General features: G+C 42.6%; 1 protein-coding gene across 12 annotated transcripts in view; it reads left to right on the forward strand.

The window, feature by feature from the left end:
- The first annotated feature begins 596 nt into the window (after positions 1-596).
- SGIP1 (SH3GL interacting endocytic adaptor 1) overlaps positions 597-26,377 on the forward strand; it is a 76,764-nt gene continuing 50,983 nt past the window's right edge. For 10 of the 12 annotated variants that reach the window (XM_073643836.1, XM_073643838.1, XM_073643840.1 and 7 more), the window contains exons 1-3: positions 597-842; positions 23,824-23,887; positions 24,524-24,548. In XM_073643836.1, coding sequence (XP_073499937.1) covers positions 833-842; positions 23,824-23,887; positions 24,524-24,548 — 99 coding nt within the window. In that variant the 5' untranslated portion in view covers positions 597-832. The remainder of the gene's footprint in view (positions 843-23,823; positions 23,888-24,523; positions 24,549-26,377) is intronic. The other 2 variants (XM_073643845.1, XM_073643848.1) reach the window with 1 other exon arrangement.

Genomic DNA, 26,377 nt, shown 5'->3' on the forward strand with positions numbered 1-26,377 from the left:
CTTATAAATGGGATTATATTACTTTATATAACAGATATCACCTCACATAGCAGATTTTATTACCTCATATATCAGATTACATTACCTTAAATATTGGATATTTGCTCATATATGGGATTATTTGACTTCATATATCACCTCATATATCAGATTATAGTACCTCATAGATAGGCTATTTCCTCGCACACTGGATTATATCGTTTAATAGTTGGGATTATATTACCTCATATATTGCATTATTTGCACATGTATGGGATTATATTACCTCACATATCGGATTTCACATCATATAACAGTTTATATTACTTCATATATTGGATTATATATTCTCATATGGGATTATATCACCTCAAATCAGACATTACCTCATAGACAGAATGATATTACTTCATATATCGGATAATATCACCTCACATCGGATTATACTGCACTGTTGTGCAAAATTGATTAAAATGTTAAACTAGGATTAGTGAGTCCGTATCCCTCCGAGTGAAAGGGCATTATCTCGGCGGCAGCGGGTGCCTGTGTCCGCTGAGGTGACCGGGGCCGGTACCGGGCACTGTGAGCGGGAAGTGCGTCAGCGGCCGCGCTCGGTGTGTATTGTGTGAGGAGATGGCGTCACGTGATGCAGGAGGAGGGCGGGGATTGGCCGGCTCCGGGCAGCGGGGTGATTCTCCAGTCTCTCCTCGCAGCATCCTCCTGTGCCTCCGCTGCCGCCGCCACCACCTCCACCAGCCCCGGGGCCCTCAGTACACCGGGTCCCTGACTCCTCACAGCTACACACTGCCCCTCTTCAGCCTCCTGGGAGATTAAGGAATGATATTGTGCCACCATGATGGAAGGTAGGTGTCTTCGTCTTCTCCTCTGCACCATGCAGTGCCCCTCACCCCCTCCTCTCCCGTATCTGCTCCTCAGTGCCACACACCCGCTCTCCCCGGGCTCCTGAATGTCATGTCACCCTCCCCCGTCTCCTTCATTCATCAATTCACCCCTTTTCATGCATTAATCAGGTCAGTCCTGGATGAGCAGATATTGGGGGCCCCCTGTACGTAGGATGCCAATGCAGGACCCCCCATTGCATGCACCATGCAGGTTTTATTGCATTTTTGCAAAATCTCTGCTAAGAAATCAAAGTATTGGAAATGTGACATCAGTCTTGGTAAAGTCCTTGTATATCTAGGCCTTGTATGTGCAAGTGCAAAATTCCACAACCCCCCCCCCAGGCAGGGTGCACATACGTTTGCAATTGTTCTAGTCCACTTTTTTTGGCAATCATCTGCAGCACATATGTCTAATCAACCTGTTATCCAATGTGCAGAAGGGGATAAAGAGGCCTGGTGTATATACCTCCTTCTGAGGTCCAAGGACTATATGTTCTCAAAGTGTATATTCAGATGGCGCCGTTATTTTTTTTTTCTTCCCCTTTTTGCATTAAATGTGAGTATACCCTAGGATTGTTTGCAAGTCCGGTCGTGTATCAAGTGATAATCCATCCTATTTGACCAATTATTAGTTAATTTGTGCATCTGTCACTGCAAATCATTCATGTGATTGGATCTGTATGCGGTTTTTCTTGCTTGTCAGTTCTTGTCACTGTTGTTGCATTTAGAGAATTTACGATTGGCGGCATTATAATGGGCACCTCTGTCAGTTTTGCTATCCGTAGATCGATTTTGCAGAAATCTTTTCATCTATATATTTGGAAAATAAATATGGTGAATCTAAATCAAGTGCTAACGTAAAATGAGCCCTTTAAGGCCAAGGTATAAGCCTAATCCGGGGCGTGCACTTTTATGCAATCTTTTTCCTTTGCATTAGAGGCACCTTAATGTTTCCTATTTGCAAAACCTCACTACTTCTTTTTCCTTATTTATTTTTTTTTCATTCCATGGCTGCCATCGAGGGTTAAAAGGGCTGGGTATCGGCTCGGGTAATGAATAACCTCCCCTTGAGGTCTGTTCCAGGCTAAAATCTTAGCATTGATTCCAAAAGGATTATTTCTCCCGAGATCGCTTACAAGTCTGCCCTTAGGATGTGGGTAGATGCTTTATTTATTAACCCATCATGAGCACATTTCAGTGTCATGTGGAAGACTCTGCCCGCAATGAGAAGCAGATTTTAGATTTTTGCTTTTTATCTGTGCTTGTGATGTATATGGTAATTGTGATTTTCTTGATATCCACGTAGCAGGGGTTGGGGGGGGTCCTGCATCCGCTGTAGCTTCATTGACATTGGTGCTGCCAGTCTGTTCCTATAGCACTGAATGAATTCCCAGCCTTTGGCGTCTATCTCGCCCTGCATGTCAGCGGGAGCTTAATTCACGTTGGGTATGTTTTATACCGGGATTAAACAGCGGCCTTTATTAGCCAGGCTGGCAGTGAATGAATCACACATGATGTCAGCGGGAGGACCCTATGCTTTCTATCAGTGTGTGTGCAAATGTGTCTTCTGCACAATGAACGATGGATCCATCCTGATCAAAGCAGAAGTGTCATGATCATTGCACATTATTGGCACATCCATACAACTTCCTCCTCTTCCGATCTTGCTTGTCTGAATATGGACAGTATTTAACCACTTGGTTAGATATTTTCTTTTCTTCAACTTCACACTTTGCATTTTTTTTTTATTTATTTTTTCCTGCAGCAAAATGTGCATGGATTTGGATTTCCGTTGAAAAAAAAGACAAATCTGTATTGAATCCATACAAAAAAAAAAAAAAAAATTCACATGGTGCAAATGTAATAATCTGCCCTGCAGGTCAATTTTTTTGTAGATGAAATTTGCTGAAATTTTGTACTGTATTGCTATGTTCACACGTTGCGTTTTTGATGCGTTTTTTTTCTACAGGCAAAACCTGCTCTATTGGCAGTAAAGAAGCTGCTTCAAAAAAGCAGGTTTTCCTGAGTTTTTACTGCTTTTTTGTCAGTGTACATTTATTTCTTGTGCATGCCGATAAAGTTTAGAGCATAAAAAAAAATAACCTGATTCCACTTCCTCAGGTATTGGCACCAAAAGCGAAACCAAACATAACACCTGGGTTTTTGCAGTGTTTTTTGCACTACCCATTGCTTTCAATGGGTGAAAAAACTCTGAAAGAAGTGACCTGCTGCATTTTGCAAAAACCAAGGTATTTGACAAAATACTGAGGACAAAAAAAAAACAAGCTTCTGAAATCTCATAGACTTTGCTGGTACTGTAAAACGCAGCTGAAAATTTGCGATAAAAAATGCACAAAAAAAACGCAACATGAACATGGAAGAAGAAGAAAACTGGGGAGCAAAATGGGGTCTTAACTGGTAACAAAATTGGAAAAGAGAAGGAGAGTAATACGCTCACCTGATGGCGTTGCTAATTTGCAACATTTTTAACTCATGAAACAGCTGCTGCAGGACACAGGTCAAAGAGACCAAAGAGCTTGTAAATCCAGGAGTGATGTGTCTAAATCTGCGCTGCTGATGGAGATCGCAGGACATCAAGAGATTTCTCCAAATGGTTTATTAAGGCTGTGTGCCCACGATGCGTTTTTTAAGCGTTTCTGCAGCGGCAATTCCGCTGCAGAAACGCTTAAAAAACGCTTGGTAGAAGGCCTGCGATGTTCCCCAATGATAATCCACATGTGCTGTGCACATGCCGCGGAAATTTCCGCTGCTGATTATCATTGCGGGGAAAAAACGCAGCACTGGCAATTATTTTGCGGAAGCGCTGCGTTTTCGCCGCCATTGACTTGCATTGGAACGCATGGAATCCGCATCACTGAATCTGTACTTGCACATTCCATGCGTTTCAATGTGCGGATGGTACCCGGGTCTGGAGGAGACTCTCCTCCGGACCCGGGTACCATAGAACCTGTAAAAAAAATAAAAAATAAAATAAATATTATACTTACCTTCTGATGGCCCGCGGTGCGCTTGTCTTGGCTTGCCGTCAGATCACGGTGGACTCAAGGACTCGGGTCCTTCAGTGTACCGCGAGCTGCCGACAAGCCAGGACGGATCGAATAAAGACTCCAGGGGTCATCAGAAGGTAAGTATATATTTTTTTACTTTTTACCATTCTTTCGGTCACAGTATATAAATCCATGCCGGTTGCATGGATTTATATAGTGTGACCAAGTTGTCAAGCACTTTCCAAGTGATGCTAAAATCGCTTGGAAAGTGCTTGTCAACCCGCATGCGGAAGTGCATGTGAAGAACGCTTCACATCCGCTTGTCCCTGGCAGGAAAAACGCATGTACAATCCGCATGCGTTTTTTCTGCCAGGGAGATGCAGAAACGCTCAGGAAAAAATCCAGAGCATTTCTGCATCGTGGGCACATAGCCTAAGGCTGTGTGCCCACGATGCGTTTTTTAAGCGTTTCCGCAGTGGCAAAAACGCTGCAGAAACGCTTAAAAAACGCTTGGTAGAAGGCCTGCGATGTTCCCCAATGATAATCCGCAAGTGCTGTGCACATGCCGCGGAAATTTCCGCTGCTGATTATCATTGCGGGGAAAAAACGCAGCACTAGCAATTATTTTGCGGAAGCGCTGCGTTTTCGCCGCCATTGACTTGCATTGGAACGCATGGAATCCGCATCACTGAATCTGTACTTGCACATTCCATGCGTTTCAATGTGCGGATGGTACCCGGGTCTGGAGGAGACTCTCCTCCGGACCCGGGTACCATAGAACCTGTAAAAAAAATAAAAAATAAAATAAATATTATACTTACCTTCTGATGGCCCGCGGTGCGCTTGTCTTGGCTTGCCGTCAGATCACGGTGGACTCAAGGACTCGGGTCCTTCAGTGTACCGCGAGCTGCCGACAAGCCAGGACGGATCGAATAAAGACTCCAGGGGTCATCAGAAGGTAAGTATATATTTTTTTACTTTTTACCATTCTTTCGGTCACAGTATATAAATCCATGCCGGTTGCATGGATTTATATAGTGTGACCAAGTTGTCAAGCACTTTCCAAGTGATGCTAAAATCGCTTGGAAAGTGCTTGTCAACCCGCATGCGGAAGTGCATGTGAAGAACGCTTCACATCCGCTTGTCCCTGGCAGGAAAAACGCATGTACAATCCGCATGCGTTTTTTCTGCCAGGGAGATGCAGAAACGCTCAGGAAAAAATCCAGAGCATTTCTGCATCGTGGGCACATAGCCTAAGGCTGTGTGCCCACGATGCGTTTTTTAAGCGTTTCCGCAGTGGCAAAAACGCTGCAGAAACGCTTAAAAAACGCTTGGTAGAAGGCCTGCGATGTTCCCCAATGATAATCCGCAAGTGCTGTGCACATGCCGCGGAAATTTCCGCTGCTGATTATCATTGCGGGGAAAAAACGCAGCACTAGCAATTATTTTGCGGAAGCGCTGCGTTTTCGCCGCCATTGACTTGCATTGGAACGCATGGAATCCGCATCACTGAATCTGTACTTGCACATTCCATGCGTTTCAATGTGCGGATGGTACCCGGGTCTGGAGGAGACTCTCCTCCGGACCCCGGTACCATAGAACCTGTAAAAAAAAACAAAAAAAAACAATAAAATAAAAAATAAATATTATACTTACCTTCTGATGGCCCGCGGTGCGCTTGTCTTGGCTTGCCGTCAGATCACGGTGGACTCAAGGACTCGGGTCCTTCAGTGTACCGCGAGCTGCCGACAAGCCAGGACGGATCGAATAAAGACTCCAGGGGTCATCAGAAGGTAAGTATATATTTTTTTACTTTTTACCATTCTTTCGGTCACAGTATATAAATCCATGCCGGTTGCATGGATTTATATAGTGTGACCAAGTTGTCAAGCACTTTCCAAGTGATGCTAAAATCGCTTGGAAAGTGCTTGTCAACCCGCATGCGGAAGTGCATGTGAAGAACGCTTCACATCCGCTTGTCCCTGGCAGGAAAAACGCATGTACAATCCGCATGCGTTTTTTCTGCCAGGGAAATGCAGAAACGCTCAGGAAAAAATCCAGAGCATTTCTGCATCGTGGGCACATAGCCTAAGGCTGTGTGCCCACGATGCGTTTTTTAAGCGTTTCCGCAGTGGCAAAAACGCTGCAGAAACGCTTAAAAAACGCTTGGTAGAAGGCCTGCCATGTTCCCCAATGATAATCCTCATGTGCTGTGCACATGCTGCGGAAATTTCCGCTGCAGATTTTCATTGCGGAAAAAAACGCAGCACTACCAATTATTTTGCGGAAGTGCTGCGTTTTCGCTGCCATTGACTTGCATTAGAACGCATGGATTACGCATCACTGTATATGTAGATGCGCATTCCATGCATTCTAATGTGCAGATGGTACCCGGGTGTGGAGGACAGGAGACTCTCCTCCGGACCTGGGTACCATAGAACCTGTAAAAAAAAAAAAGAATAAAATAAAAAATAAATATATACTTGCCTTCTGTCGGCCTGCGGTGCGCTCCTCCTTGCATGCCAGCAGTTCGCTATGGACTGAAGGACCTGCGCTGACGTCATAGTCATGTGATGGGTCACGCGACGCTGACGTCGGCAGGTCCTTCAGTGTACCGCTGCCGGCAAGGGAGAACGGAGGGAAGCAAGACACCGGGGGCCATCAGAGGGTAAGTATATATTCTTTCGGTCACACTATATAAATCCATGCCGGTTGCATGGATTTATATAGTGTGACCAAGTTGACAAGCACTTTCCAAGTGATGCTAAAATCGCTTGGAAATCGCTTTTCATCCCGCATGCAGAAATGCATGTGAAGAACGCTTCACTTCCTCATGTCCCTGGCAGGAAAACGCATGTACAATCCGCATGCATTTTTTTCTGCCAAGGAGATGCAGAAGCGCTCAGGAAAAAGTCCTTAACATTTCTGCATCGTGGGCACATAGCCTAATACAGGTTTTAAAAGCAGGGCTGTAGAGTCAGTAAGCCAAACCTCCGACTCCTCAATTTCCATGGCTCCGACTCCATCATACATGGCTCATGTTTAAGTGATAAATTTACTGTAGCACAGATTAATCTCAGCTAAAAGTCTAGACCCTTAGATGAGGAATAGGGCAGACATTTATAGGACATTTCATAACTTTGCCAAATTCTTATGAAAAATATTCCCCACAAACTGCATTGAACTACTGTACCCAATTTATTATAGATTTTAGGAGTTGGAGTCGGTCCATTTTATTCCGATTCCACCAAAATGGACACCGACTCCACAACTCTGACTCCACAGTCCTGTTTAAAAGTCAACGCATTTCGAGGTCACTCGGGACCTCTTCTTCAGGACAAAACCCGGGTTTTGTCTTGAAGAAGAGGTCCTGAGTGACCTTGAAACGCGTTGACTTTTAAAACCTGTATTAATAAAGCATTTGAAGAAATCTCTTGATGTCCTGAGATCTTCATCAGCAGCGCAGATTTAGACGCATCACTCCTGGATTTAAAAACATGTGAATATTAAATATTACAGACCACCTAAAATTGCATTAAAAATATTTTTGTACAGAGGTGGTCATCATAAGGCTACGGCCCCTCTATCAGTATTTGGTCAGTGTTCGGTCAGTATTTTTTCTCAGGAGTGGGAGGCAAAACCAGGTGAGGAACTATCAGAGAAAAGGTATAATAGAAACAAGTCACCAATTCTGCATTTATCACCCATTCCTGGTTTTTGCTCCCACTCCCACTCTTGAGAAAAAATACTGACCAAATACTGATAGTGGGGCTGTGGCTTAAGAAAGAGATCTGTCTAATGTCTATTTTTCATTATTATTGATATCCTATTGGTTTGTGATGACAACAATAATAATAATAACGCAAATATCTTGCCATTGACTTAATTTATGGGTTGGCGGAAGTCGACCAGTTTATATGGCGTGTAATGATTGCTAAACACCTAGTGAAAACACTCTTCCCAAGACGCGTTCGCAGTTGCAGAGGAAGCTGAGATATAAAGGGTTCTGTCATGGTCCTTACATTGAAGAATTGATAGTCACTAGTGTTGAGCGAGTATGTTCTATTAACCCTTTCGCCGAGTATGCTCGGGCCGAGCTCCGAGTATTTACAGCTGCTCGGTGATATGTTTTAATCGCTCCCGTGTGCATGATTTGCGACTGTTTGACAGTTTTAATACATGGGAGGAATGTCTATTTCTTACACATTCCTCACATGTAATAAAGCTGTCAAACAGTTGCAAATCTTGCACAAGGTAGCGATTAAAACATATCACCGAGCAGCTGTAAATACTCGGAGCTCGGCCCGAGCATACTCGGAACAGAACATACTCGCTCAACACTAATAGTCACAAGTGTTTTTCTATTTTATGCATTATAATGGCTACTATACTATTTAATTGGACTGAGAAAAAAAGAAATCGCTGATCACCAACTTGTTCAAACAACTCCCCATATCTCAACTCCGCAGTTTCCGTCTTTTGACCCTAACCCCTTAAATCGGACCAGAAAAAGATGGCTGCTATTCGGTCGTGTGACTGGGAAAGATATGACAGAAAAGGTTATTATGTATCGCTGATTGTGGATTGTGATTCACATATAAACTTATTCTACAATTTAGTTGGGTTTGTTCTTTTAAGGTTCTGATGTATAGTCTGTACAGCTACCGGTAGTTTTCCCACTAAAAATGGCAGAAACCTGATGAACCCCATTATAAGTTGTTGAGATCCATTTGAAAATTAATCTGTTGTAATTGTGGCTCTTTTTAAATTCTTCTTCTTAATATATTAAGTTATCCTCTATCCATAAGATAAGCATTTTGCTTGTCGACTTTCTCCAACAGTCCTATAGACCATGAATGCGGCAGAATTTGCGCATAATTGCCTGCATTTCATTCAAGACGGGGTTTTGCAGAGCCCCATTCTGAGAATCTGTGAGTGTCCCAGCAATCGGACCCCAGTTATCAGTAATTTATCCCCTATCCTATGGATATTAAGATATCCTCTGTCTTGGGAATAACTCATTCAGTGCCAGCTAGCAGCAGGAGAGGAGTGGTCTGATCTTGTGTGACACAGTGACTTGTCAACTAATAAAAGTTGTTATATTGATCTATATACCATCACTTTCATTGCTGTGGGTCGAGCCACTGAAATCCCCTCTGACCCTAAGAATGAAGGGGACACAGTATTGATTTAGCGTTGTATCCCTCCCCTTTACTGTTTTTTTTTTACCCCAGTTATGACTGTGCAGGGAGCTGCTGTCAGCCCCATGCAAGTGGACATGGTTGACTGCAGTTAGCTGCACAGTCAGGTTTCGGGGGGGGGGGGGTGTTGCTGTGCATGAAAAACTTTATAACGGGTGCATGGAAATGGAGCTATCTGATTTTTAATTTGAAGCATAAATTGTATACCTGTGATAAAACTGGTGGTCGGGTGGCTCAGTCTGCATTTATAGTCAGTGCACTTAACACTGACTAACCTAAACATTATGACTGTTTACTCCTTCATGTTAGTGAGGCCTAATAACAATACTCTCCTCTTTCACCTGTTCGTACATACTATTAGGTATCATGGCACAATTTATCATTATGTGACAGGTGGGGTTTTATATGCATTTAGAGATGAGCAAATCAATTCTCAGGACTCTGGTCCAGCAGCTAGGTGACTACTCCATGGCCACTGGATGGGAGCCTTGTGAACCACCTCTCCTACCTGCCAGCAATTTGGGTCATTTTTTGATTGGCCAACCTATCGCGACGTCATTGTTCCAATGTGACGCACAGACTAGGTCGCGCCTGATCGGCTAAACATAAGAAGAGTTAGGGAATGTCAACAAGTAGCATGCAGTTAGCAGGGCTCCCATCCAGCGGCCATGGAATACTGTCCTGGATTTATTCACTCTATGTATTGCATAATTTTTTACAGCCTCTTAGGGTGCAGTCAGATGACTGTATAATTTGGACCGAGATCGAACTGCAATTCACTGACTGGCGAGTGGCGCTCCCAACCCAAGCTTCATAAATTTCTATGTAGCTGCCATGTGCTGGTCTGGAGAGCTGCAGACAGTCCGAGCATTGCGGTCCGGTTTATATGGCTGTCTGACTAACACCCTTAGAGGGCCCATCCACCCTCCTGATATGCTTGCCATATCAAATAATTGCATTCCTAATGATGTACTCTATGTGCATAAATTGACAACTGGATGTCACCTTTCCAATTGTCAAAGAGTTGAACCTTCTACACTGGAAAATCACTACTGACCGTATTGGACTATGTACAGACACAGGTTATTGACAGGGTCGTGGTAACTCTCATTCGTTTTGCATTTCCAGGTGGAATAACCAAGGAATGATACAACTTAGAGTTCTAAGAAAAGCTGTCACAGTAATCTTTCATGGGCAGTACGTGTTTTCACACTCCAAAATTTATTTATTTTTGTTTGCAAAATGCTGAACTGCAAACTAAAAGTGTCAATTACACTAATCTTGGAGGGGGCAATTAATCATTCATTAACTATTATAGTCGCTCGGCTCAAATGCATAATTTTCTCTGGTGCATTTTCAATCTTTCATTATGTAATTTGTAATATTCACGTGCATCGTACTGGCACTAAGTAATCTATTACAAGGATCAGAGGCAAAAAATAAACGCCAGAGAGATCCCGCCGTTCCTGGCCTCTTTTTTTTTTTTTTTTTTCCACTTGTCGTTGCTGTAAGTTGGAATTTGCTTTTTGCTCTGTGATGACAGAAAGCCAGAGGGTATCGCTGTGAGAGCCGGAGAGACACAGAACAGAGGGAAAGCATGAAAACTCGGGGTTTACGAGGAACTCACAATCTCTACATCAAGGCAAAGATTAGTAGAGCTGGACTGTAAGCCATTATTGATGCTGCTAGTTTTCAAGAGAGGCGTTTGATCCCTGCTAACCATTTGGGGAATTGTTGGATTTAGGTTACACAGTAGCATGCAGTCATGCGAGATGGGCACATATGAAAAGGGAAAATTATCTATCATATCCTGGTGTCTTTACCTGGATCAGAATAGAGGATGACTGTAATACCAGAAATTATAAAGCAAAACACACATCACCTGTTGCGTTGGTCTATTGGTAAGCAGCAAAATAGGTCCAGTACCTACAATTACTGTAGCTTTCCTGGTGAAGATCAGCACCATGGCCAGCGTCTGAGCACTCAAGTGTCTTCCTCATACATTCGCTGGCAGTCATCAGTAGGCTGATCAGTGTTGGAGTTTGTGGCATTTCTAAATGATATACAGTACAGACCAAAAGTTTGGACACACCTTCTCATTTAAAGATTTTTCTGTATTTTCATGACTATGAAAATTGTACATTCACACTGAAGGCATCAAAACTATGAATTAACACATGTGGAATTATATACTTAACAAAAAAGTGTGAAACAACTGAAATTATGTCTTATATTCTAGGTTCTTCAAAGTAGCCACCTTTTGCTTTGATGACTGCTTTGCACACTCTTGGCATTCTCTGGATGAGCTTCAAGAGGTAGTCACCGGAAATGGTTGTCACTTCACAGGTGTGCCCTGTCAGGTTTAATAAGTGGGATTTCTTGCCTTTATAAATGGGGTTGGGACCATCAGTTGTGTTGTGCAGAAGGCTGGTGGATACACAGCTGATAGTCCTACTGAATAGACTGTTAGAATTTGTATTATGGTTAGAAAAAAACAGCTAAGTAAAGAAAAACGAGTGGCCATCATTACTTAAAAAATTAAAGTCAGTCAGTGCAAAAAATTGGGCAAACTTTGAATGTGTCCCCAAGTGCAGTTGCAAAAACCATCAAGCGCTACAAAGAAACTGGCTCACATGAGGACCGCCCCAGGAAAGGAAGACTAAGAGTCACCTCTGCTTCTGAGGATAAGTTTATCCGAGTCACCAGCCTCAGAAATCGCAGGTTAACAGCAGCTCAGATTAGAGACCAGGTCAATGCCACACAGAGTTCTAGCAGCAGACACATCTCTACAACAACTTTAAGAGGAGACTTTGTGCAGCAGGCCTTCATGGTAAAATGGCTGCTAGGAAACCACTGCTAAGGACAGGCAACAAGCAGAAGAGACTTGTATGGGCTAAAGAACACAAGGAATGGACATTAGATTAGTGGAAATCTGTGCTTTGGTCTGATGAGTCCAAATTTGAGATCTTTGGTTCCAACCACCGTGTCTTTGTGCGATGCAGAAAAGGTGAACGGATGGACTCTACATGCCTGGTTCCCACCGTGAAGCATGGAGGAGGAGGTGTGATGGCGTGGGGGTGCTTTGCTGGTGACACTGTTGGGGATTTATTCAAAATTGAAGGCATACTGAACCAGGATGGCTACCACAGCATCTTGCAGCGGCATGCTATTCCATCCGGTTTGCGTTTAGTTGGACCATCATTTATTTTTCAACAGGACAATGACCCCAAACACACCTCCAGGCTGTGTAAGGGCTATGTGACCAAGAAGGAGAGTGATGGGGTGCTACGCCAGATGACCTGGCCTCCACAGTCACCAGACCTGAACCCAATCGAGATGGTTTGGGGTGAGCTGGACCGCAGAGTGAAGGCAAAAGGGCCAACAAGTGCTAAGCATCTCTGGGAACTCCTTCAAGATTGTTGGAAGACCATTTCCGGTGACTACCTCTTGAAGCTCATCAAGAAAATGCCAAGAGTGTGCAAAGCAGTCATCAAAGCAAAAGGTGGCTACTTTGAAGAACCTAGAATATAAGACATATTTTCAGTTGTTTCACACTTTTTTGTTAAGTATATAATTCCACATGTGTTAATTCATAGTTTTGATGCCTTCAGCGTGAATGTACAATTTTCATAGTCATGAAAATACAGAAAAATCTTTAAATGAGAAGGTGTGTCCAAACTTTTGGTCTGTACTGTACCTATTTCCACAAATCCCCAACATATATCTGTAGATCTGCTGCTAAAAGTTACAGCACAGGTGCTATCAAGCCAGAGAAGGCTGTGCTACTTAGGGAATAGAAAGAGGCTTGGGAAGTGCTTTCATGCACTCAAAGCACTTCAACTTCATTTGCATATCGATTCAAATGAAGATTTCTTGGTAATAAAGGTATTGGCTATAAAAAGGAATGCCTGGATGTATCTTTGTAAGAGCTACATTTGCATATAAGTAGTTTTTTTTTTCGGAGTGAGGGTGCAATCCTGCTGACAGATTCACTTTAAGAAGAAATTTAGAATTGTAGGAGGAAAGCCATATAAATTTAAGTAAAGTATACTTGCCTGTTTTGGTTGGATTTCTGCAAAATAATTTAAAAGTTTTGTCTGTCCTTAGGTTATACTATGTGATTGCAGACTTGTGACTCCTTACATCATGTTTACTGTGTGCTGTGAGGATTCTCTGGTGCCGGCCGCGGACGCGTGACCGCCAGTATGTGATTTGCGTATATGCAGTCATGTGACGACTAGATGGGCATGGCCTCGCTCAATGCAAGTGTATTGAGCGAGGCCGGACACAGTCGGAATGTGACCGGAATTCTGCAAATCACATACTTGCGGTCCCTCTCCCAGCACTACCGACACCGGAGTGACATAAACGGTTCCTAGGAAGCAACCGTACAAGTCTATGTCGGTGCCTTTCTGTTGGCTCCTAACTTCTCATCAGACTTCTCTCTCTATATACTTCAATAGGCAGCTGTAATCTAGATCTTTGAGCTGGCAGCCTGTTTTTTCTTGATCAAGGTGGATTTTAGCTGTTTTTTGAGTGAATGATGAGTTTATGCCGCAGTGGGGTAAAGGGAAGTGTCTTTTAAGTGGAGAAATAAGTAGATTTTCTGATTAAGATGTATTTTAAAGTTTTATATATACGCTAGCACTATCGATTTATGCAAAGTTTTCTTCGGACAATGCGTTTTCTTAGAGTGACTCCTTTAGCTAATCATAGGGTATCTCACTGATGATATCCTTAGCAATCCGCTTTAATATGTGGAAGTAACTGTCAGCAAGTGATACAGCGCCACCTCAGATTAAATAATGCATTACACACTTCCCCCTCAAGTCACTATTAAAGGGGTTGACTATTAATTGTTTGTTCATAAAATAAAATGCTTGATACATGCCTCCTGGAGAGGGGCCGTTCCAGCGATGTCGGTGAGGCGATTCCTGGCGCTCATGTGATAGTTGCAGCCTTCACAGTTTCGTCAGAGCATGCGTCTGCTCTGACGGAATACTGAGGGGCTGCAGCCGATCTATGGCCTCGGATTGGCTGCAGCAGTCATGTGACATGGTACTGTCACGGGACTACAAGGAATCTCAGGAAACCATCGCTGGTAAGTATCAAGCATCTTTAGTTTGGGCACTAGAGCGATTAAGAAGTGGTTATGCAGTAGTCGATTGGTGCACATGCGAAGCATATGGCGGGCTTTTTCCTTGCAGCTTGTCCATTTGTGACTAATGGCTGAGCTCTAGACAGATCTCATTACTCAGCGATATTACTCATTCAGCATTCTTTGCATTAAAATCCCAGAGCGATAACCAATTGTGCAGCCAATGATATACTCAAGATGTAAAATGATGTGTGGTCATCAGAGCAGGACCCTCATTGTACTGAACATTCATATAATATATATAATATAATTTGTATTTAAGGGGTAATTTTACCAAGTTATGCGACTTAATATGTAAAATGTGTTTACCGAGCATTAGAGGCAACCACATCACCACTGGCTACCTGCCAACGAAACAGGAAAACATTCCTTATTCAGTGTGAAATTAAATTCACTTTCTTAATCAGCTACTGCAGCTCTAATTAGCAGTGCTACAATTTCCATCAGTGAAGCTCTATTATTGAAGCTGTTCGCAGAATATATTACCTTTGGGCGATACACATGTTATTCATTCCTTTTTTTTTTTTTTTTTTTTTTTTTTTTTCATTCTTTGGATGATTTTTAGTTCTTTTCCTTTAAAGCCTGCTTGTTATTTAGAATAAGTTATTTCTCACCAGTTTATTCATCTGCAGGCTCTATCACTAATTTTCAGTTGCTTCTGAGCTAGTGGATGGAGACTGGCTTTGATGTCTCCCATACACAACACACCCAGACATGAGAGATTAATTCTTTCCTGTCTTTGTATAAAATGTTCAGAAGCAGCAGCAGCAGTTTGTACTGCACTACTGAGCATTGTAGCTGTGAATACAACAGTGGAATGAGAGAGACACTAAAAATCAGAAGCACAGGCCTGTGTGTCTCTTACCTATTCATCTGTACGGGTGTGCAAAAAATAAAAATTGGATCCTATTCGTATCAACCGTATAGCATCTGATTTTTATGGATACATTGCCATTATTAATGTAGGAAACTGGTCTTGTAAATTATATTCACTGTTAATGTATAAAAATGAATGCTATATGGATGATATGGATTGCATATGAATGACAATACAGATGAAAAAAATCGATTAGCATAGCACTGCAGCCTTGCAGCGCTGGGGTCCTGGGTTCAAATCCCACCAAGGACAACATCTGCAAGGAGTTTGTATGTTCTCCCCGTGTTTGCGTGGGTTTCCTCCCACACTCCTAAGACATACTGATAGGGAATGTAGATTGTGAGCCCCATTGGGGACAGTGACGATAATGTCTGAATTGTAAAGCGCTATATAAATGAAAAGATTATTATTATTAAAATTGTCCATTATTTTTTTCTGGATTTTTAATACCCATGTGAACTTAGCCTTACTCTGTTCCTGCTCCGCCATACTGTATCCATAGACTTCATTAGGCAGCTGTAATCTGATCCCTCAGTGAGCATGAGTTCATGTTATTGTGACCAAGAAGTTTTGACCAAGCAGCAAATGATGAGTTCAAGAGGCGGAGGGAGGGGAAGAAGGGACTCATAAGTGGAGAAAGAGGCATACTTCTCTGATCAGCTCTATTACCAACTTGCTTATGCAAAGTTTGTTGAAACGACGGTGATTATTGAGCCAAAGCAATGATCGGTATTCTAAGATTAGCTATTTTGTATTCGTGTTATAAAAAAAACAAAACACTGAAGTTAGAAATGAATTATGCAAATAAACAGCAGTTTGCAGTATTTTCTGTTCATGTTCCTAAGCAGTCTTGTAGTATAATTCAGGATTAATTTCTATTAATCTGTTTCATTTATATCTGGGGGAAATACTTGAGGTGTAGCTTAGTCATATAAGGAGGGGCTTAATCATTATACCCACTTGCAGCCGGGGCATGGAGAGGGGAGGCTCCTGCGGCAGCCGGGGCATGGAGAGGGGAGGCTCCTGCGGCAGCCGGGGCATGGAGAGGGGAGGCTCCTGCGGCAGCCGGGGCATGGAGAGGGGAGGCTCCTGCGGCAGCCGGGGCATGGAGAGGGGAGGCTCCTGCGGCAGCCGGGGCATGGAGAGGGGAGGCTCCTGCGGCAGCCAGTTGTCTTACATCCAGAAACAAGACGGTGAGAAGGAGGGACATGGCTCTGCACATTTGGGAAAATGATGGGGAACTGGTAAATGAAGACTAATGTGGATAAATTTAAGATCGTGCTTTTTATGTATAAAATAATAAAACACTGGGTAAAACTATAACTGAAAAAGATGTAGTGATATTGGTGAGCAGTAGAGATTTGCAGGACCCTGCAGTAGTCCGTGAATGCCAGACGGGAAACCTTCAGAACTGCCTGCTACAATCCCTGCCGCCTATTCTGATGTATATGAGGTCATGTATCCGTCATGCTACAAAATAATGTCGCATCTGACCTGCAAATTAGAAGAGACAGGTAGGAATCGGTTCCAAAGGCTCCGATCCAGCAACCACGAACTACTGACCAGGGTCCTGCGAATCGATTCGCTCATCTCTACTGGACAGAAGTCATCTTTAGCAACCAGTGCCAGGCAGCTGCAGCCAAAGCCAATGAAATCTACTAATGCATCAGAAGAGGAATAGATGCTTATGACCAGAACATTTTGCTTTTGTCAACAGTCAGACCACACTTGGATGGGACGTCAGTTCTGGCATTTTTGCGATATTTAGTCAGGAACTATTTTCCTTCTTTTTCACGTGGTGACCCGAAACCGGTTTTACAAATCAGCTCCACTATGTCCGGAGAGGCACTGTGAAAATGCTGACGTGCCATGTCCGCTTTGGTCACACAATTCCTGTAATTCGTAAATCTACCCTGGAACAAGTGAGTAATTATAAACCGCAGAGCTTGTTCTCGGAGCATATATGTTATCAGAAATACGTCTTTGCCATTGTGTTCCTTTTTCATCCCGAGCGTTACTGGTTACCATAACAATAAGTCAAGGTCTTCTTACATGTTGTACATGACTGGAGGACGTGCTGCTATGTACAGGAATTGCAGCTTGTAATGGATGGATAAATACAGTCCATTTATCAGTAACGCCTCTGTTCCCCTTATTTACTGTATTGTGAGAAAACAATAAACCGTCACAAGGATCTGAACAATGTTTGCATTCACTGCACAGCGGACGGTTGTGCAACGCTTTTGTTTTTGAGAATTAATGAGGAAGTAGGTTTTTATTTTGAGTGTTCATTATTGTATGTGTGGCCTCTTTAATTTACTTAGTCAGAAGTCTGCAAACAATCCCTTTTGTAGTCTACACATTACTTTTTGCAGATTTTACTTTTTTAGCTCATTTTTCATAATACAGACTGCATGTATCAGTAAATAAATCTTTTGCTTGATGAGGCTGGTGGGCTTATCATGAAAATCCTTGTCAGTATGGCCACCTCTTTCCCCCCATTTTAAAATGAAAGTTTTTTTGAGTTCACTTGAGTTTGATATTCAGATTATAGACCCATTCTGAAATGGATTGGCAAGGTGTGTATACCAGCCTCATCAGGACTAAGTGTCTTATTTTAATTATATTTGAAGCTTGTGAAATCTGATGACAGATCCACTTTAGTTTCATACAGTGTATTACTGTTTGTTGCTTGGAAACCATCAGTAAGCTGCTGCAGGATAATATACACTGCTCAAAAAAATAAAGGGAACACCTTATTAATACCACATCCTAGATATCACTGAATGAAATATTCCAGTTGCAAATCTTTATTCATTGCATAGTGAAATGCGTTAAGAACAATAAAACATAAAAATGATCAATGTAAATCAAAATTAATATCCCATGGAAGTCTGATGCTCAAAATCAAAGTGGTAAATCAAATTACAGGCTGATTCAACTTCAGTGGAAATGCCTCAAGACAAAGAAATGATGCTCAGTATTGTGTGTGACCTCCACGTGACTGTATGACCTCCCTACAACCAGGGCTGTGGAGTCGGAGTCGGTGTCCATTTTGGTGGAGTCTATATAAAATGGACCGACTCCCAGTCCTAGAATATATAATAAGTTGAGTACAGTAGTTCAATGCAGTTTGTGGGGAATATTTTTTTCAAAAGAATTTGGGAAAGTTATGAAATGTCCTATAAATGTCTGTCCTATTCCTGATCTAAGGGTCTAGACTTCTAGCTGAGAAGAATCTGTGCTACAGTAAATCTATCACTTTAAACATGAGCCATGTATGAGGGAGTCGGAGGTTTAGCTTATCGACTCCACAGCCCTGCCTACAACGCCTGGGCATGCTCCTGATGAGGCGGGGGATGTTCTTCTGAGGGATCTCCTCCCAGACCTGGACTAAAGCATCCGCCAACTCCTGGACAGTCTGTGATGCAACGTGACGTTGGTGGATGGAACAAGACATGGTGTCCCAGATGTTCTCGATTGGATTCAAGTCTGGAGAATAGGCAGGCCAGTCCAAAGCATCAATGCCTTCACCATGCAGGAATTGCTGACACAATCCAGCCACATGAGGTCTGGCATTGTCCTGCATCAGAAGGAACCCAGGATGGCCCACTGCACCTGCATATGGTTTCACAATGGGTCTGAGGCTCACATCCCAGTACCTAATGGCAGTCAGGCTACCTCTGGCAATCACAGGGAGGGCTATGCGACCTTCCAAAGAAATGCCTCCCCACACCATTACTGACCCATTGCTAAACCGGTCATGCTGGTGGATGTTGCAGGCAGCAGAACGTTCTCCACGGAGTCTCCAGACTCTTATCACATGTGCTCAGTGTAAACCTGCTCTCATCCGTGAAGAGCACTGGGCGCCAATGTCAAATGTACCAATCTCGGTGTTCTCTGGCAAATGACAATCGCCCTCGCACGGTGTTGAACTGTAAGCACAACACCCACTTGTGGATGTCGGGCCCTCATGGAGTCTGTTTCTGACAGTTTGTGCAGACACATGGAAGTTAGTGGCCTGCTGGAGGTCATTTTGCAGGGCTCTGGCACTGCTCCTCCTGTTCCTCCTCACACAAAGGAGGAGGTAGCGGTCCTGCTGCTGGGTTAATGCCCTTCTATGGTCCCCTCCACGTCTCCTGGTGTACTGGCCTGTCTCCTGCTATCTGCTCCATGCTCTGGACACTACGCTGACAGCACAGCTACCTTTCTTGCCACAGCTCGCATTGATGTGCCATCCTGGATGAGCTGCACTACCTGAGCAACTTCTGTGGGTACACCGCCTCATGCTACTGTACCTCTGGGGGTGAGGGCAATGACAAAATGCATAAGTCGCCAAAAAGGATGACAACAGAGAAATGGTCTGTGGTCACCACCTGCAGAACCACTCCTTTATAGGGGTTGTCTTATTAATTGCCTATCATTTCTACCGGTTGTCTGTTCCATTTGCACAACAGCAGGAGAAATTTATTCACAATCAGTGTTGCTTCATAACTGGACAGGTAGATTTCACAGAAGTGTGAATGACTTGGAGTTACATTGTGTTGTTTAAGTGTTACCTTTATATTTTTGAGCAGTGTATATACTAGTGGTGAGCAAATAGATTCGCAGGACCCTTGTCCAGCGGCCATGCCAATAGTCCATCGCCTCCGGACGGGGGCCTTGCAAGCTGCTTTCTACCAGCCGGCATCCTTAGCACCTCTTCTGATTAGTAGACCTGATGCAACCTTATGCATACATCGGGCCGCATTGATGACGTCGCACTGGGCCTACAAATTAGAAAAAGCGCAGAAACAGATCGCCAGACTTTGGTACACATTTTGTTCATTGCTTTTATCCACTGATGACTGAGAGATCTTTTTTGTATAGAAGAAATGTGGCAGCATGAAGGATGGTGTACAACATGCCTGTTCCTTGCTACAGCATTTGCCACATTGTATCCATCCAAATTCTGATGCCTCTGGGCAAAATCATTACTAAGGCCTCGTTCACACATTGGAGCCACGATCAGGAAAGATATGTAGATTGTTCCAGTTTACAAATAACTGCACTTTCATTTTTTAATGGGCGCATACTGAATTGCCGTTTAGCCGCATAACTGGCGTGGCCATTAACAACGAAGTGCTTTTGGCTGCAGTCATTGCAAACGTCTCCTACTTGCATGTCCCCATACAATAGCCGCAGTGTGTGAGTGAGGCCTAAAAGTAGATTTTTCTTCCCTTGTGTTCTTGGCTCAGTGAGAGGGTGCGATCAGTCGTTCCTTCGTATAAAGCGCAATTCACACATCCATCTCCTGCACAGAAGCAGCTCATATCAAAATTTAACTCTACCATGGAACATCAAGTCCGTTATACCCGCAGATTAATCCAGATAAATTATTGATGAAGGGATCGTGTTTGCTTTTCCACTGGAACGGCTCGTGTTACCTGCTGTGGTGCACAGTACAATTCCTTCACTTTCCCTGCTGCAGTGTGGAAAACAACCCATCAGAGAATCCCTTCCATAGAGCAAGTAGGGAATAATCCTCAGATCTACAATCACTCATTCATTCCTTCCATCTTGTGTGTAGATAGAGGTGTAATGTACATGTTAGAGCGCCTTTCTGTTCTTTTAATCCTCTCTCTGGACGCCTACCTGATGTGCCAGTGTGTTTTGCGCTCTGATTCTTATTTGTTAACCTTTTCGGTAGCAGGCGTTTAAGTCCCATTTACACTGGCTGATAATCTGTCAGATTCTCACACTAATGACCCATCGTTCACGATAATTGTGTAATGTGAATGGGTTAAAAGACTGAACGATGTGTCCAACAACGCTCTTTCATTGTGCATAAAATCGGTTAGGCGAGCGAAAAAATTGGCGTTCAATTTTCAAAAATTGTGTAAGGTAAATGGAGATTGTTCTTTTCCTGAAGCGTCGTCTTCTTGAAAAACTTGTTTGGATTGCCCACCTGAAAAATACATTGTGTGCACATACCCTTAGGGTGTATACACAAATAGAAAAAGCTGATATGTCCCATGTGGATACATACACCTTCAAGGACATCATTTTTTTTTTTTGTTACATTCATAAATGCACTTTTTGCGTTGGGATTTATTAAAAATGTTACATTGTAGAAGACAAACAGTCTCTGTTTTGCATTGTGCATTGCTGGCTGTAGAATCTAACCTATCACCAGGTCAAAATATTCGTGAGATACGGGCTTTTTTATTTATTGATAATTTTTATGACCCTGTGGTGCTCACAGAGTAGATATGCAGTGCAGCCTAGAAGCATGCCCCCAGTGATAAACACCATAAAAATTAACACTAAAATCCCATATCTCTGCAACTATATGTTGGATTAAAATGTTCCCAATAAGAGCAAAAACTGAACACTTTTGATCTGGCGACAAGTCCTCACAAGTTATTCCTTATTTTTGGAATAAAGGATAACTGGCTGATCGCTGGGGGGTCCGTCCTTCTTTTGGAACCCCGAACCATCTCAAGAAATAGGCTCTGCAGCCCCAACTTGAATGGAGCAGATACCACATACTTGGCCCCTGCTCCGTTCCGCTTGTGGCACTCCCATTGACATTGAGTAGAGCGGAGGCCGATCGAGCACACCTCTTCTCCGTTCATGGTGCTGCAGAGCCCCGTTCTCAGAGTTTACAGCTCCAATATCGGGATTACTATGTGTTGCAGCAGTCTGCAAGTTATTCCTTATGGTATGGATATGAGATGAACCCTTTAAGGCCATGTTCCCACATTGCGTAACTGCTTTTTTTTCCCACTTTTTTTTTTTTTTCTGCATTTAACAATTGAAGCAAAAAGTGGATGTGATTTCATGAAGCTGATGTCTTCTCTGTGTTTAAAGACGCCATTATCGTGTGCATTTTTTTAGAACTTTTTATTTTCTATGGGCTTTTATGGGGAGGCTGTAAAAATGCATATAAAATGACAATTGAATTTTTCTGTGCAGAATCCCAGTGTTTCTGCTATAAAAATGCAATACGAAACTCTGCTTCAAATCTGCATCAAAAACTGGAGAAATGCAGATTGTTATTGTGTATTTTGCTGCAGAAACCTGCAGAAAAATGCCGTGTTTCCACATTTGGGAACATGGCCTGAGCTCGTTCTGACATAGACTTTATAACTCTTATCTTCCATCTTTTGAGCTCTCCTTTTTTATGAATGAAAATTCAGCTGAACTTTGTGATCATAAATCAGCTGAGAGAAGCTCATAGAAAGGAAGATAAAGAATTATAAACTTTATAGAAGAGCTCAGTGACAGACTCATAATTAGCTCATTCTGGAGCCAGCAATGTACAATGCAACACAGATGCTAAAATACAATTTTTTTTTTAATGAAACCTAATGCAAAAGTCATTTTTACCCCCCAAAAATACTTGCAAGCGTTTTTGAAGCTATTTTTTTTTTTCAGGGATTTTTTTTAAGTGGACCTGACCAAAGACTCAATGTGCACCTACCCTAAAAAACACTTAAGTCCTGATAACCTTTCAGAGTAAGGTGACTTCTGCTGTTGAGCGATGTGGTGCATCATCATGAAGGTGGGACACCATTGTATCACAGTTGTGCAAGAGTTTCATTCAAATAGGAAGGGGACATATAGTAATGTAAAGAAAATATTTGCTTTCTTTTCCAGGCTTAATGTCTGTCCCATGGGTCAGGGCCGCTGATGAGCTTTCCTCTTATCCATGGAGCGAGTAAATTGTAGCTCTGCAGCTGAGCTCAGTGTCCCTGATTGCTCTTCTACAATGTCTTGAATGATAACCGTATCCAAATGTTGGGCAGGTACCTGGTTGTATCCTAGAGGTGGGTTCTGCACCTGTCGGGCGCTTATGATGTATCCTGCCGATATGCTATAAATCTATAACATGGGAATATCCAAATTTTTAGTGCAATTGTAGTCTTAAAAATTTAAGGCGTTGTCTTGGATTAGAAAAGCATGGCTACCTTCTTGCAAACAGAGTGTCACTTGAAGCTCAGCTCCACTGAAATGAATGGGACTAAGGTGCAATAACAAATGCAACCAGATGTGGTGCTGTCTTGGGGGGGTGGGGGTGGGGAGGCAAGTGTGTCGAACACTAGACAACCCCTTTAAACATCACATTTGAAAACTATAATCAGTGATTCCAGGCCAAGGCTCTGTCCCCTATGCTTTCTACTGCAGTTATGTTTTGTTTTTAAATTAACTGCTGTGTATAATGCAAAAAGTAGCTTTGAAATGATACCTACACACTTTCCTAGTAAAGGAGCTTTAATATTGCTGAAGGGGTATGGTGAGATATTAGGTACGGCAGCAGAATTCAGATTTCAGCTCTGGATGTTATAAATGGTGTGTATAATTCAAAGTCATTGCAATATGAATGGAGCAAAGCACAGTGTATGTTTGCTGAGCTTTACATGGCTGATGGTACGGTACAGGTGGTGTTTCTTCCAGCCATAAATCTAATTGCAGTCATGTTCAGGCCTCTTGAGCCAAGTGACTGACATCCGGATCTCACTAGTCTGTCTGCAGATGTGTGCGACAAGAACCAGTAATTATCCTATTGATATTCTGCACCTCTGCAGTTTCTGGGATATTGCAATGCATCCCATCAAAGACTGATCGGCAGGGGACCGAATGCTGTGACACCCACCCATCGCTTGAAAGAAACTGAAGATAAAATGTTAACCTCACTTATTTTATTTTTTTTTAGGATTGAAAAAACGTACCAGGAAGGCGTTTGGTATACGGAAGAAAGAGAAGGACACTGATTCTACGTGAGTGTATAATTCGCAGTTGGCAGCATCTTCATGTGTGTGTCTGTCTGAACTTGACCATAGATTTTAGTTCTGTTATTTGTCCCTAAATAAAAAGCGCAGCTTAATGCACCATTTTTTTTCCCCTTAAAATGACGGACACCCTAGCGAAAACCAGACTACTCCAACGGGGTTCGTTTAGCACAATGTCTGTCCGTCGTGGGCGGATCTGTTTCAAATAAGGCAACATAAAAACAAAATATTAATGTGAATCCAACCATAGCTGTGGATTTGCCCAGGTTGAATTCACAGTGGAATCAAGAAAATAGGATTTTACAAACCTCATTCACAAGCTAGCTCGAAGCAGATTTTGCTTGAAGTTTAGTAGGGGTGAAATCCGCTATAAATCTGTAGAACAAACCGGATGTAACTCATGGATTTTGCTGCAGATTTGCTCCAAGATCCTCAGCGGAATTACTCCACCGCATTTTAACTTCCCCAATCTTTAGCTCCTTTTATTCCCAGCATCAGACGGGATTCCAGGGAGTTTCCAGGCCATCTTTACACTGTGACAGGAGCTTTTCTATTTAATGTCTCTTCCACATTTGCAGCAATTAATACTCCTTTATAATGAACTCCTTCCTTTCCTTCCTGTAGGGGATCGCCAGACAGAGACGGCTCTGTAAGTCATCAGCCTTGATCTTTATTTTGCTTTTGTCTGTCTAGTTCTTAAATACCCACCAAATGAATTTTACGCTTTCATTAGAGAACTAAAACAACTGCAAAGACCAATATTGTAGAATGAAAAAAAAAAGGTATCAAACTTGTACATAGGGGAAAAAGTTTGCATATAGCAGCAAATCTGATTGCAGCCCCTTTTATATGAAAGATGAAAAGTGATTGGTTGTTTCAGGAAACTACTCAACTTTTAGTTTTGCGTCATTTTATAAATCTTGCCCTATGTGTCAACTTTTGGGTGCCAGATGGACGAATGAATTCCGTATTTTTACTGATGGCTAAAATATTCTATATTCTTTTCCAAAGTTGATTTGTGTAAAGTTGGTTGGACTTTTTTTATTCACTCTCCTGGTTGCATACTGTCCAATGAGCAGCTTTTTTATTGATATTCTGCTCTGGTATAATGAAAGCTGTGCTGTGATTGGCTGCTGTGGCCAGAAAAGACAACCAATGAGCCGCTTTTTTTTATTTAGATCTGGTATAATGAAAGCTGTGCTGTGATTGGTTGCTTTTTCTGTTGGACAGTTTTGTAAATCTTGCCTATTATTTCCGAGAGCGATGGGATAGCAGGGGACTGTATACCTCAAGGGACAGCAGTTCTATCTCTTTTATCACTGACTGCCATTATATCGGCGCAAGAGCATTATAGTGAGATAGTGGCATCCTGGAAAATGTAGTCTGCATTGGGGGAACCATGGAAGAAGGAATCAAGATGGCAGACAACCCAAACATGGTGGCTCATATAGTACAGGTATACACAAGGCTTACACAAAATTCGACATCGTTCTGTAATAACAGTCTATACTGAACTATAGGAGCCAAAAAAATCAAGAGCTGGAGTGCTCCTTTTAATGTGGTTTCCGTTTGCTGATTTACCCTTGAAGTCAATCACATCTAGACTGTTTCCTCACACATCTACTGGAAATCAGTAAATGGACTTCAATGCTGGATGTTAATTGTTGTTTTTAAAGAGCCTTTTTCTTAAAGGGGTCTTCCAATTTGGGCCGTCATTACTTTTTAGAAGGGTCCCTTGACAATAAGCCGTTCATACAATGTTCCCATGCTGGGAACTACAGGGTAATCTGCAAGGACACCAGGCAGTAAGGCTAGCCATACACATTAGTTAGCTCTAGCTGGGCACACGCTGTTAATGGCTTTCTCTTCCAATATCCCTTTACGCATGCACGCAACGCTTCATTGAGCATGCATATGTTCTCTGGTGGCGATCCAACGCCCAGATACTTCTCCTCCCCTGACATGTGCATGGGGAGCCCCAGACGGCATATCAGAGTGTCGCCTGATCCTATTGATATTTGCAGGTTCAGATACTGCAAATTGAGACACTTTAATTTCTTACTTAAATGCATTTTTGGGGGCGTAATTGGGTTTTATTAAAAATTTGTCAGGGCAGGATTCAGTCTGTAGAAACACTGCTCCCAAGACTTGTGTCTCAACTGACAGAGAGCCGTATTGTAAGCACACAAACCGGTGAGCTGAGAAGAATGGCTGTGACAGGAGAAGAAATATATCTTTTACTTGGCTGACTGAGCACAAAGGATTTTTTATTTTTCAGCGCAGTTAGCCATGGGGGAGAAGATTTATTTCTTCTCATGTCAAAAGCCTTCTCCGGTAACAGCTCCTCTGCTAATTGAGACACAGGTCTCAAGAGCTGCGTTTCTTCAGACTTCAGCCCATCCTGAAACTTGACCAGGATGACCTGCCATTTTAAGTGTGCGATGAGGACCAGTTTATTACATTCTTGGAGAACCCGTT

This window comes from Phyllobates terribilis, unplaced genomic scaffold (assembly GCF_046119375.1).
Source record: "Phyllobates terribilis strain yellow unplaced genomic scaffold, ASM4611937v1 Scaffold_8__6_contigs__length_399053987, whole genome shotgun sequence".
NCBI classification, from domain to species: Eukaryota; Metazoa; Chordata; class Amphibia; order Anura; family Dendrobatidae; genus Phyllobates; species Phyllobates terribilis.